The sequence below is a fragment of the Hyaena hyaena genome, unplaced genomic scaffold (genome assembly GCF_003009895.1).
Source record: "Hyaena hyaena isolate Hyena2069 unplaced genomic scaffold, ASM300989v1 scaffold_102, whole genome shotgun sequence".
NCBI lineage: Eukaryota > Metazoa > Chordata > Mammalia > Carnivora > Hyaenidae > Hyaena > Hyaena hyaena.
The window spans coordinates 1688651-1701325 of record NW_024080734.1 but is presented as its reverse complement, the minus strand read 5'-3'; the positions used below and the strand labels follow the sequence as shown (position 1 = coordinate 1701325).

Sequence of the window (12675 nt, the reverse complement as noted above, 5' to 3'; positions counted from 1 at the left end):
TTTGCACTTGCTTCCCCCTTGGTTTCCATAATCTTTCCCAGACTTCTACATTCTGGCTCCTTTACTTCATTAGGGTCTCTGCTCAATGTCACATCCCGAGACAGGCCTTCTTTGACGGAAGCAGCCGCCACACCCCTGTCACTCTCCATCTCTCTACCATGCGTTGTTTTTTCTCTCTAACACTGACCAACCTGACATAACATCTATTTATCTGGTTTTTGTCTGGCTCTCCCTGACTAGGCTGACAGCACCATGGAAGCCGGAGCTGTCTCTTTCTTGTTTATTCCCAGCATGTAGCACAGTAGAAACTCAAATATTTACTGAATGCATGAATGAATAAACAAATGAACACTGAAAAGATGCGGAGGTCTGCCATTCCATTTAATATTAAATTGGGTTTTCCTATGCTTTCTTCTCCTAAATGTATGTTGGCTCCGTCCCATCTGAACTGAATAACCCTCGAAGCCCAGATGGCATTCTTGGTTTGTGCTGTGTGCCCATGAGGTCCGACATGACGTGAGGCATGTAGGACCCCAGCATGGCCCCACTCAGCCTGTGGCAGAGATTCGGGGACCAGGGTTGCCCAAGCAACTGCCTCACCTCTCAGCTGTGAGCTCCCAAAGGCAGAAACTGTGTTTTCCTCATCGCTACATCCCCTGCCCCTCCCGGGTCTCTGTCCCCCAGCTGACCGACACACATCCCCCGACGCTAGCCTGGGCCCCACGCACTTCGGCAGGACCACGGTATTTAACCCTCACGGTCATCCTCAGGGCCACATTACAGGTGAGAAAACGGAGGCCCCAGAGCCAGACTGACAAGATCACAGTACAGGCGAGGGCACAGTTAGCTCCAGTTATGGCTCCTAAGCCCTTCCTTCAGCCCCACTTGCCCTACAGGCATGATCTGAGGAGGTCCCGGATTCAACACCCTGCCTAGCTAACACACCGGAGGCACGTCACTAACCCCTCTGGACTTCAGGTTCCTCAGGTAGGACATGAGAGGGATGCTAACGGCCCCCACCCACGGACTGCGGTGCAGATTAAACACAGAAGTCTTAGAACAGGGCCTGGCACCGAGTAAGTACTCAGTAGGCATAACTAAGAGGATACAAGGGAGCCCTTTACGAGGCTCACAGTGAAGCCCGCAAACAGAAGCCTCTCTGGAAACACCAGTAGATCACGGTCCTCGTCCCTACAGACAGGGCACTTCTCGCAAATCAGTTTGGGAAGATGCTTTGCTTCTGATCCTCCAGACAACCTGCCACATAACCTACCACCCCCATTTAACAGATGTAGAAACTGAGGCTCGGAAAACTCAGCTGCTTTGAGCCGCACAGCGCATGGTGCTGGCTGCCAGCCCACCACGAGTGCACATCCTTTACTTCCATTATTCTCGATGGCCAGCCCCTGTCACCATTCACAGCCAGGGCCTGGCACCTGGGACCCAGCCCCTTCCATATCCTGATGCTCAGGGAGGGAATAGGTCCAGTGGCCCCTGAGGTTCACACCTGGTGGGCGCAGGTCCTGAAGACCCCCACCCATGGCCCTCGACCTTCCTGGTATGACTTCCTGAGTCATACCCGCCCTGTCCCCTCCCCCAAGGGCGGGCCTCCGGCCTCCTTCCCTGTCCTCCAACTCTCCTCCAGCTCACAGGAGACCTTATCGACCAGAGGTCAAACCAATCTCCTTACCCTGGGTCCCCAAGGGGAGCTGCCCTGCCCCAGAAGCCAGCCTCCCATTAACGATTTTCTCCCTGGCCCACTGGACAGAGGCAGGGTGGGTGACCCAGGGTCAGCAGGGGCTATCCGGTGGCCCTTCCCCAGGATGTGGGGGGAACAATCCATCTTGCCCAGCTTCCACCATTTAAGCCACATTCTGTGGTCACATCCTTCCCAAGGGAGGGGGTAGGGGTGGCCTCTGACACAGAAACAGAGCCCATCCTTCTGAAAAGGCAGAGAGACCCCTGGGCTCCCTGGGAAAGCCCTCTGGGGAGCCCCAGGCCTTTGCACAAGTCAGGTCCTCTGCCCAGGGCTGACACCTGCCCTCAGGTACCTCCTCTGGAAGCCTTTTCTGCCCCCCAGCCCCCCGCTGGGTTAGGGCCTGTGGACACTACTGTAATGGCTTATTGTCCCCAGTGTAGCCTGTCCCGCTCATCCTGGGCTCTCCAGCTTTGGCCCCAAGAGGTGCCTAGCAAATGTGTGCTAAATGATTGTGGTGAGGATGAGGGAAACCCAGAGGCCGAAATCCGCCCCACCACCAACCACCCAGACAGGCAGAATGCCTGACAGAGCGGTGGCAAGGGGCGCTCAGGCCATCAGACTTCCCTCCAGGCACTGTGCTAGGCAGCCGCCTAGACATGGCGCCTCCTATGATTCCCGCAGCCACTCTTGGAGGTGGGTGCCAGGGAGAGTTCCCTTCACAGCCTGGACTCTTGGGGCATCTCTCTGGGGCCACAGGGCTGGAATGTAGACATACAGAGCTCCAGAGGCTCTCAGGAACACTCTCTCCCTCCTCCTTCCCTGCTAACGGGGCAGCAGGCCCCGTGGCCTCTGGGCCTAAGAGGAGGCCTGCCTTCTAGGCCTTCCGGGAATAGTCAGAGCCGCTCTCTGCTGGCTAACGCCCCTCCGGGTGCACAATCGTCTGTTGTAAAGCTGCAGGGTGAACAAAATCAGACTGGCACAGCTCTCACCAGGTGAGCAGGGCTGGCACAGACAGGATGTGTCCGTGGGCACAGGAAGGCACCTTCTGCCACTCTGCCTTCCCCCACCCCAGATGATCTTTTTGGTCCAAGTAGCTTTTCCCACAGCAGGATGGCATATAGTGGTGTCCCCGTGCTGCCTAAAACCCCCAATTACCACCCCCCTGCCAGCCCCTTCCCTGCCCGGAGAGCTTGGGCTCTAGTAGAAATATTCACTCCCCAATCCAAGGACTGCACAGGCCTGACAGGTTCAAATCTCCCCCCGCCCCTCGGCTCCACCGAGGTCGCAGGCCCTGGCACAGAGCACACGAGGTGCCCGGTGGGGCAGAGCCCGCCACCTTCCGCCTGGCCCGCAGTCTTCTTGTGGAGCCCGGCTCTCTAAGACACCAAGCGAGTTCGGCTCCTACTCCACACTCTGCCCCCCACCCCCACAGCACCCACTCGGGAGCCTTTACAGTCTAGCCTCTCCTACCTCCCATCACGCTGGGGTGAACCTTCCATGGGGTGAGCGCGGTGCCAGCTTCCAGACATCAACCCAGGTCCCCTCCTCCCGGGGCATCCCTCAGTCAGCCACAACTGCCCCCTCTGGCTGAAGCTCTCGGCTCTGAAGACACATGTGGGGGCTTCCCGTGTCTCCCTGGGCCCCACTCCCACCTTCCACAGGCATCATCACACATCACGTATGTACACACACTACATGAGTATGCACACACCACACAGATTCAACAACAAAATGACTAGCACTAACTGACCTCGGGGGTCACCTGGCTCTACCCTGAATCACCACTTTCATTTGATTGCTTTTTTTTTTTTTTTTTTTAAGTTTATTTCGGGGGCAGAGGAGGGGCAAAGAGAAAGGGAGAGTGAGAATCCCAAGCAGGCACCTCACTGCAGACCCTGACGCAGGGTTTGAACTTACAAACCATGAGATCATGACCTGAGCTGATACCAAGAGTGGGACACTTAACTAACTGAGCCCCCCAGGCGCCTCAGTTTGTTTTCTTTAATGCCTCAGTTTTCTCACTAGCAGGATGGGGATTATTTATAATATCTATCTCAGGGGCGCCTGGGTGGCTCAGTTGGTTGACCGTCCAACTTCAGCTCAGGTCATGGTCTCCCAGTTCCTGGGTTCGAGTCCCGCACCAGGCTCACTGCTGTCAGCACAGAGCCTGCTTCAGATCCTCTGCCCTCCTCTCTCTCTGCCCCTCCCCTGCTTGCGTGCATGCTCTCTCTTTCAAAAATAAACATTAAAAAAAAAATCTCAGAAAAAATTACAATACTAGTAACAGCAGCCACAACTTTTTTCTTTTCCTATTTTCTTGTGTTTTGTTTTCCGAACAGCCACGACCTACTGAGTGCTTCCCTCTGTGCTAAGAATCATTTTAGGTCAACTGTTTTATGTGATTCCCAGGGTGGGCCTATGAGTTCTATGATTATTATCCCCACTTTACAGATGAGGCAACTGAGGCTTACAGAGGTTACATCGCTTGTCCAACGACCTGCACCACTGAGACAAGGAATCAAGATTCAAATCCATCTCAGCCTAGAGCTTAAGCTCTCCACCACTTCACCCTTGCATGCTTTCACTCTCTCCTCTCTCCATCCCCTCTTCTACCGCTATTCAGGATGGCAACTGGTTCTGGCCACAAGCCATCGTTGGGGCAGGGATTGGAGCAGGGATTAAACATGAAAGGGTTGAAGGCCTTGAGCTCACTCCCCCTACTCAAGAGGAGGACGGGGTCACACTGCCCCCTCCCGCCCGGGTCCCCATCCTTGAGGCCTCATACAATCCATGCCCCTGTCTCCAGGCAGCCTGACCAGAAAGGGAGGGTCTCCCTGGGCCCAGGAGGGGCAGCCCACAGACTTCCAGCCACATTCCACCTCCTGCCTTCTCCAGCAGCAATGCTGCCAGCCTCGCTGAGGGCCTTCAGAGCGTCTCCAAAGTCTCAGTTCACCCCTCCAGGAGGGTCCCCTATAAAGTCAGCCCTGCTCTCCATCCCCAAATGCAGCTTCCCCCAAACTCTTCCTAGAGAGCAGGCCTGGACTCAGGCCCAGGAGTGGCTGCCAGCCCCAGTGCTCTGTGGATTCTTATTATTCGTGAGGGCAAAACTAACGTTGGCTCCCACTTGCTAGGTGCTTGCTTTGTGCCAGGGCCTGAGCTAAGCACTTTGCAGGCGTGGTCTCCTTCCTCCTCACAACCTGGGCCCAGCGGAATGATTCCCATCCCGGTGACAAAGGGAGACACAGAGAGGCCAAGGGACTCACCACATTGTACACAAAGCGACAGAGCTGAGATCTGAACCCATCTCTGGCTCTGGAGCCCATGAATTTCCCCCAGCCGGCATCTGCAGACGGAAAGGGGAGGAGGAAGGCGGAGCCCACCTTTGGATCTGAGTTTGGCTCAGATTCACGCTCCCACCAGCCCTTCAGCCCCAGGCTTTTCCCTTCTTTCCTGTCACAGTTCCTACACTGAACTCAGAACAGTGACGTTGTAAAGGGCCCTTCCCTGCCCCCAAGCCTGTCCATTAAGCTCCCAGGGCTATCGAGGTATTGATTGGCAGGGCGGAGCCATCAGCATGGGGGGCGGGGTGCTGCCACCCAAGGGGGCTGATTAGAAGCCCCTCTCCCCACACATCAGGCTTCTCCACACAGATCGCCAATACGAGTACCTCTGCTGGTCGACCCTGGAGCCAGCGTGGGGAAGGAGGTAAGAACCCTAAAGGCCCACACTCCCTTCTTTTATATATTTTTCTCTTTCCTCCAAACCCTGTCTCAATTCCCTGTCCCTTAAAGCATGTGGGTGGGGAGAGTGGTCATGCATGCCAACGAGGTAAGAAACAAGCCCTTTATTCTGGCATTCAATGCCTACCATGGCCTTGTACATCACCCCTCTTCCTAAACTTGATGGTTCACCTGGCTTAGAGTCCCCTGAGTACATCAGGCTGTTCCCTGTTTCCATCTAGAGATATTCCACATGCCTGCAATGGCTTTTACACACACACACACACACGCACGCACGCACGCATGCACGCACGCACAGGTTCACAGCATCTTCACCTGCCTTATTCTTAATCTAAGATTCAAACTGAGCATCTCTGGCCAGGTCCTCTTGCCCCCAGTCTGGTTTCATGGCCCTTCACCCTTGAGCCCATGTCCCCCTGAACAGATTCCCTCCGATTTCTCTCAAGTCCCCAAGGGCTGGGATAGGTCCTAAGCCCCCTTGCCCCACACCTGGTGCCAGAAGGGACCTGCCCCAGAGAAGCTAGGGCCCCTCCACTCACAGACTCAACATTCACCCCACGTGCCAGGTCTGTGCTATGTGCCGTAGGGCTCTCGGGATGGGTCCAGCCTCCCTTGACTCCCTGGAAAAGGCCTCTAGAAGCACCAACGTCAAGTGCCCAACTGTAGCTCATATCACCTAACGTGTGCAGTGATCAGGTCCTGGGCCACGCACGCCCCCGGGTGATCACTCTCCACCCTCACAGCAACCCCGAGGGAGGCTCTACCCTGATGCCCACAACAGAGATGAGCCACCGCAAGGCCAAGCAATCTGCTCAATCCACGACCACCAAGTGGCCAAGGCAGGGTGTCTGGTGGGCTGGATCTGAAGCCTGCGCGCCTATGCGTCCCTGTGAGCCCCACAGAGAACACACTGGGTCGTGTGACAGTGACAAAGTGCGAAGAGGTTACAAGGCAGAGGCAGAATGGGGCTGAGGGAGGCAAATGAAGCTGCCCGAAGCATCAGCTCATAGTCTCTTCACAGGGAACACTTTGAGGAAAACACTGAAGCCTCAGACGCCTCCTTGGCGTCCCCTCTAAAACCCAGGCCAATGCCACCCAGGCAGCGGGTGTCCCATAAATGTCTGTAGATTGCTCATGAGGAGCAGCACCGTAACTGAGTACCTGTTGCATACTTGGCCCAAGACATGATTTCAATTACACCTCCTGGGAGTGGTATCATCGTCTCTATTTCTCGTGTGATGAGGAGGTAGAGACTCAGAGAGGTTAAGGATCTTGCCCAAGACCACACAGCCCGGGAGTAGTGCAAGGAGGATTAAAAGCAGACCTAAGTCCAAAGTCTGTGCCTTGAACTTGGACAAGAGGAGCCCTGAAGGAGGATATCCTTCCTAGCCTTGCTCAGCGCCATGCAGCGTGGTGCCCCTAACACACACATGCAGCGTGTAACTGACTGAATGATTACGGCTACTCCTGGGAGCGCCAGCCACTGTGCTAGCTCCTCTGTGTTCATTATCCATTTAGTCCCCACAGTAACCCTTAAGAAGTAGGTATCTGTCGGGGCGCCGGGGTGGCTCAGTTGGTTAAGTGTCCAACTCTTGATTTCAGCTCAGGTCATTCATGATCTCACAGTTTGTGAGTTCAAGCCCCACATCAGGCCCTATGCTGACAGCACAAAGCCTGCTTGGGATTCTCTCTATCCCTCTCTCTCTCTTTATTTCTCCCCTGCTCTCTCTCTCTCAAAAATAAATAGAAAATAAACATTTAAAAAAAAGGAAGTAAGTCTCTCTCATTACCCCCACTTTACAGACGGGGAAAACTGAAGTGCAAATTGTTGAAGGCGAAGAAATTTGCCCAGCAGCACACAATTCAAACCTAGGTCTCTCCTAGGCCAAAGCCCACGTGCTCAAGCTCCACAGAAGTCCTCTAGCTCACCTCACTGATACCCAGGTGGAGAAACTGGGGCCCAGGGAGGGAAGTCCTCCAATGAGCCAGTGACAAATCCAGGACTGATCCCACGGGTCCTGGGGGTGTTTCTGCTCTGTGGCCCACAGGAGGCTTGTCCTTAGCCCTACCTTTGGCACGGGAGTATTTTGAATGGCCCATGGTACGATGTCATTTAGATGTCGAAGCAGTAATACCCAAATACCTCCTGGTCCCTGCCAGCAAGCCTGATTAAAGCCTGCAGGGCCCATTTACCCACGGATGTTCCAGAACAAGTTCCCGACTCAGGCCCAAAGTGGAGGCGACAGGCCTCAGCCCCTCCTGAGGCCCGGTGGGTATCCCCCGGCCCGGGCCACCCTGGCAAGGCGCTTGGCACTGCCCTATCCCTGAGCGTTCTGCTGGCCTGTGAGTGGGGGGCAACCGGACGTAGTAAAAAACGCAGAGCACACAGAGATGGACCAGAAAGCCCGCGCCCTCAGAAAGGAAACAACCCACATCTCCCCTGTCCTAGTCACCAGGAGGTGACAGCACCCTGGGGAAGGAAGGGGAGCTTACTACACTGACCGGGGTGTGGGGGCCAAGGAGCCCTCCCCAAACAAGAGGCACGGGGGCTAGAGCCCTGGGCAGAGGACCAGGCTCTGCACTGGCCCCCGCTCGCACCCTTAGGAAGAAGGAGGGACTGTTACGTTGGTTGTTTTCTTCCCATTCTACACGTGCAGAAGCTGAGAGCCAAAGGGTAAGAAACTTGCCCAAGGTCGTCAAGCAAAGGTAAGGCTGTGCGACAAGAGGGGAGCAGGCTGGCGGTCTTCCTTTCAGTCCAGAACATTCCAGGAAAATCACCGCAGATTCTGAGTCAGGTGCCCTCCACTGGAGACACCCACTCGGGCTCTGACCCTCCGGGATGATGGAGACCCTATCATGAGGATCCCAGGGGAATCTCTCACTGAGGAACCCTACCTAGCATGCCTCTTGGTACCCCACTTCCCCACCAGTATTCTTTCTGAATAATTTCCTTATTCTTTCTGAAAAAGTCCATCTGGTGCCGTGGAAAGAATACAAGGTCTTGAATCCAGAGTCTTGAGTCTTGACATTGGCCTTGGACAAATTCCTTCCCCACTCTTTGCCTCAGTTTCTCCAACTGTCACGTGGAAATATCACCCCTCCTACTTCAGGAGGAAGAATAGTAGGAAGAAGGAAACAAGCTTCCCGACGCAAGAGCCTTGGAGTCTTCCTTGGTTGGATACGCCAGCCTCCCTGCACTTCTCAGGAGGCAGGATTCAAGGAATTCAGGGTTCTCTGGCCCTCTCCCCTCCAGACTGGGTGCATCTGGAGACCAGAAACTGACTAGTGGTGTTCCCAGGGCCAGCAAGAAGCAGGTGTCCGGCAAGTATTTGTTGAATGAATACCTGACTGGATGGGCAGATGGATAATGTTGCTGCCTTAAGAAATTAAAAGTGCTAACCAGCAGAATAGCTTCCCATCACCCTCACGTCCCAAAGGACTCTCTGGCTTTCCTATTCTAGCCAACTAGAAGAAAGGTTCGAAACCTCACTGAGGAAGCCAGGTGTGTGTGTATGTGTGTGGGGGGGGGGGGCGGTCAGCCAAGAGGGGGCGTGGAAGGAAACTTCAAAACTTGAACACATCATGCGGTGAGAGAGGAAGTGGTGCTGTGAGAGTGACAAGGGATGGGTGGCAGAAGCCCCCCTTCCCTGGCTTGCCTTGAGCCTGGCCTGTCTGGGGAAGGCCAGGACCTAGCCGAGCCTGGCAGTAGGAACAATGTCAGGCAGGTGCCGGCCAAGCTGCGTGAAAGGCCCAGCCCGGTGTCATTGTCGGCGCTCAGCCAAGTGCAGAAAAGCAATTTACTGGTCACGCCGCCTGCTCCCCTCGGAAATTTTTAAAATTCTTCCGATTTGAGCTATCCGTGGTGTCCCAAGTTGTATGGAGAAGGGGTTTTATTAAATTCCCAGCTTCCCGCTTCCTGGAGTGGCCAGCAGGGGGGAGGGGGCAGGGCGGGGCTCACCACATGGTAGAGGGGAAGGGGTGGGGGAAGGCAGTGTCTGGCATTGACTGTGCTCTCTTGAAAATGCGGCTGGAGATGGGGGCTGATGGATGGGGAGAAGGGAGGAGCCCAGAAACTCTAATTGCTAAGACTGGAGCAGTCCCCCAAAACACAGAGGCGGGGCAGGGAAGGGCATAGGCGCATGCATTTCCCAGCAGAACAACACACCCTCTTGGGTAGGTTAGAGTTTCCAAACCTTTTCCCACACCTAGCATGTATCGCTTCAGCCTCAAAGCCACCCGTTTCCCAAATGATGAAGCTGACACTCACGGCGGTCTGCAAACAAGGAAAGATGAAGCTGGGACTCAGGTCCAGTCTGCCAGCTTGTAAAGTCCTGAGCCCTTCCCGCCCTGAAGGAAGGCCTCCCCTGACCCCTGCTCACCAAGGGAGCCCTCGCCATCCCTGATAAGTACACCCTGTGGGCATGTGGCTGCTCTCCTGAGCCCACCCAATGCCGCCTCAGCAGGGGGCGGACCTCACCACTCCCAGCAGCCAACACTCCCACCCCTCATCTCTAAGGTTCATGGCCACTCCCTAGAGCATGAATGGGGACAGAAGGCCACCGTTTCTTTATTGTTTAGGAATCCTAGGTGCTTCTGAAAATCGGCAGAGAGCTGAGAGTCCTCTGGAAGACATAAGCGCACTTAATCCCATCGTTAGATGCTCTCTGGGTGCACGGACCATGGGTTAAATGCATCAGCCTTATGGCAGTTCGGATGGGGAAAGGCTGCCAAGAAGGGATGAGGTATGAGAGTGGGGAGAGGAGGCTCCATCACCTGCTGGAAGCCCTAACCCAGATGTACCACCCAGCTCTTCCCTGAGAGGCTGGCTCTGGCTCTGGCCAGGAGGTAGGATGCAGAGTCCCAGTTCCCTCCTCATGCTTCCCCAGAGAATACAAAGGCCACACTGCAGCCCCTTCTGAGCCCTGCTTTAAGGACCAAGGGGCAGCCAGCAGCAGGAGGCTGGGGCAACAAAGTCCACAGCCATCCCTCTGCCTCCAATGCCCGTTTCAACATTGCCCCATCCCAGGGCACAGCACTGAGGGAAAGGAGCTCCCATCCAGGTAAGACCAACAGATCCCTCGGGGTGATCCTGGGACCTGCCCTCTGCTTGGGGACTCAGCTGTAAACCAGGCAGGCCATGCCTGGCACTGGCCTCTCTCTCTGACACCAGCTACTCCCCACCCCTGCCCCCCACCACCAGAGGGTCACATCTGCTTTGGCAAACAGCCAGTTTTAAGTTACTGACTCCAGTTATATTGATTCAAGGAGTCACTGGGGACCCCAGCCTGACTAACAGGAGGCAAGAACCCAGCAGTCCGTCTGTCTGTCCATCCATCCATCCTTACAACCCCCAGCCCCACCTAGCTGCCTCCAGCCCAGTGTCCATCCTGATGCTAAGGATCCCCTCCCAGGAGTGGAAGGGTAGGTAAGCAGACCCGCCACCACACCAAACACTGAAAGAGGCTGCTGAGTCTCAACAGCACTCAACACTCACAGCCCTCCTTAGGCTGTAAAGCTGGGAGAGCCACCATTTTCCCTGCTCAAGGCTCTTTTTGGGCACCTCCGGAACCCACAAAGCTATAAACCTAAGCATCTTCTAGAACCCTGCGGACACCTGCCTTCAACCCAGGGGGTAAGGGGCAGATAATCTCTTTTGGCCCCTATCCAGCTCCTTCTAGGGCCCTCCCTTGCAGCTCTAAGTGGGGGGAGGGGGGGGCTGGGGCAGCTGGCACTTCCTATTCCCTTTCCCTTTGCCCCCCTCCCCAACCATGCTGAGGCAGCCCTGGTCTGGTTCTAATCGGGGCTGAAGTCGCTCCCTCTTTCCCTCTTCTCTTTCTCTGCCCCCCCCCCTTCCTTCATTTCCACGGCTTTGGAAGCCAGAGCGTTCCAACTGTCTGCGTGCCAAGACCTTCCCGAGTCTGAAAGCTGCTGAAGTAACAGATCAGATTTTAGCAAGTGCTTTCCAGGCTGAGCGCCAAGCCCTCTTCTGATTCACAGAGAGCGAGCAAGCGAGCGAGCGAGCGGGGAGCAAGGCGGGGAACAAGCCGAGAGCTGCACCACCTTGAGCGAGGGTGTGCAGAACGGTGGCCAGTTCCGTAGAGGCTTCAAGGGCAACGGCCCCTCAGCCCAATCGCCGGTATCTGCTACCTCTCACCCAGTCTCCTAGCACGCTCTGTCTCTCTCTGTCTCTCTCTTTCTCTCCCTCTCTCTCCTGCAAACGCCTCTGAAACCACAGAGTAATTTACAACTGAAGCTTTCTCCCTGGACTCAAAATCCATTCGGCTGAAAGGAGCCTTTTTGTTTGGAAGAGCGAGCGGAGATATTAAGGGACGGTTGGCAGAAAAAAGCGCCCAGGTCCCAACTCCTCGCCGATTGTGGGCATGGGGCTTGGAGCTGGGCACATTGCAGCGGCTGAGTCCGCCGGCTCCGGGGATCCCTCCCAGCCGAGGCCGACAGGGGCCGCGCCAGTCTGAGCCCTGCAGCACAGCCCCTTGCCCTTGGCTGGTCCCCCGCCGGCGCAGGGCGCGCGCGGAGCCGCCCTTTGGCGCCCTGGGAACAGGTGCACTGGCTCGGCGCCCATTAGGGGTGGGGCACAAGGAGGGGGCGCGGCCCGAGGTAGGGGGGTCGACCTGTACCGAGAGGCAGGGGCAGGGGGAGGTCAGAGTCAGGATCCCACATACCTGTACCTGGAAGCACAGCAGCAGGAAGTGTAAACACCTGCGGAAGAGAGATGGAGAGGTGGTCAGTGGGACTTGAGGAAGGGGGGCGCGCAGACAGACAGACCGATACGCAGTCAGAAAGTCAGACGAACGGCCGGGCGGGCAGACAGAGTCACAGGCACACGGACAGACGGCCAGGCAGGGTAGGCGGCCCCGCGCGCGGGCGCTTACAGGCAAGTGCAGGCGGAGGGCGCTGAATACATCGCTGGGCGGGGGGGAGGCGGCGGCTCCTAGCCCAGCCTGCACATGTCCGCTCCGCGCGGCCGGGACCGGGCGCCTCCGCCGCCGCCGCCGCCGCCGCCGCCGCTGCTGCTGCTCCCTCCTCGCCGGCTGCTGCTGCTGCAGACTCTGCTGCTCCGGGGCGCTCCGCGGCGCGCCCTGCGGCATCAGCGCCCCGCGCGGCTCCTCCCGAGCGCTGCGCCCTCCGGGCTGGCGCGGGGGCTACGGGGTGGCCGCCGCTGTGCAAGAGGCGCCTGGCTGGTGCGGGGAGGCTTGCTCACTGCTGGCCGTCCGTCCG

At 56.6% G+C, this 12675-nt stretch overlaps 1 protein-coding gene across 1 annotated transcript in view; it reads right to left on the bottom strand.

Moving 5' to 3' along the window:
• Positions 1 to 12420, bottom strand: part of FGF18 (fibroblast growth factor 18) — a 32257-nt gene extending 19837 nt beyond the window's left edge. Inside the window, exons 1-2 of the mRNA XM_039235741.1 lie at positions 12330 to 12420; positions 12120 to 12156 (exon numbers count right to left, since the gene is read on the bottom strand). Coding sequence (XP_039091672.1) covers positions 12120 to 12156; positions 12330 to 12361 — 69 coding nt within the window. The 5' untranslated portion in view covers positions 12362 to 12420. The remainder of the gene's footprint in view (positions 1 to 12119; positions 12157 to 12329) is intronic.
• Between the last annotated feature and the right edge of the window lie 255 nt (positions 12421 to 12675).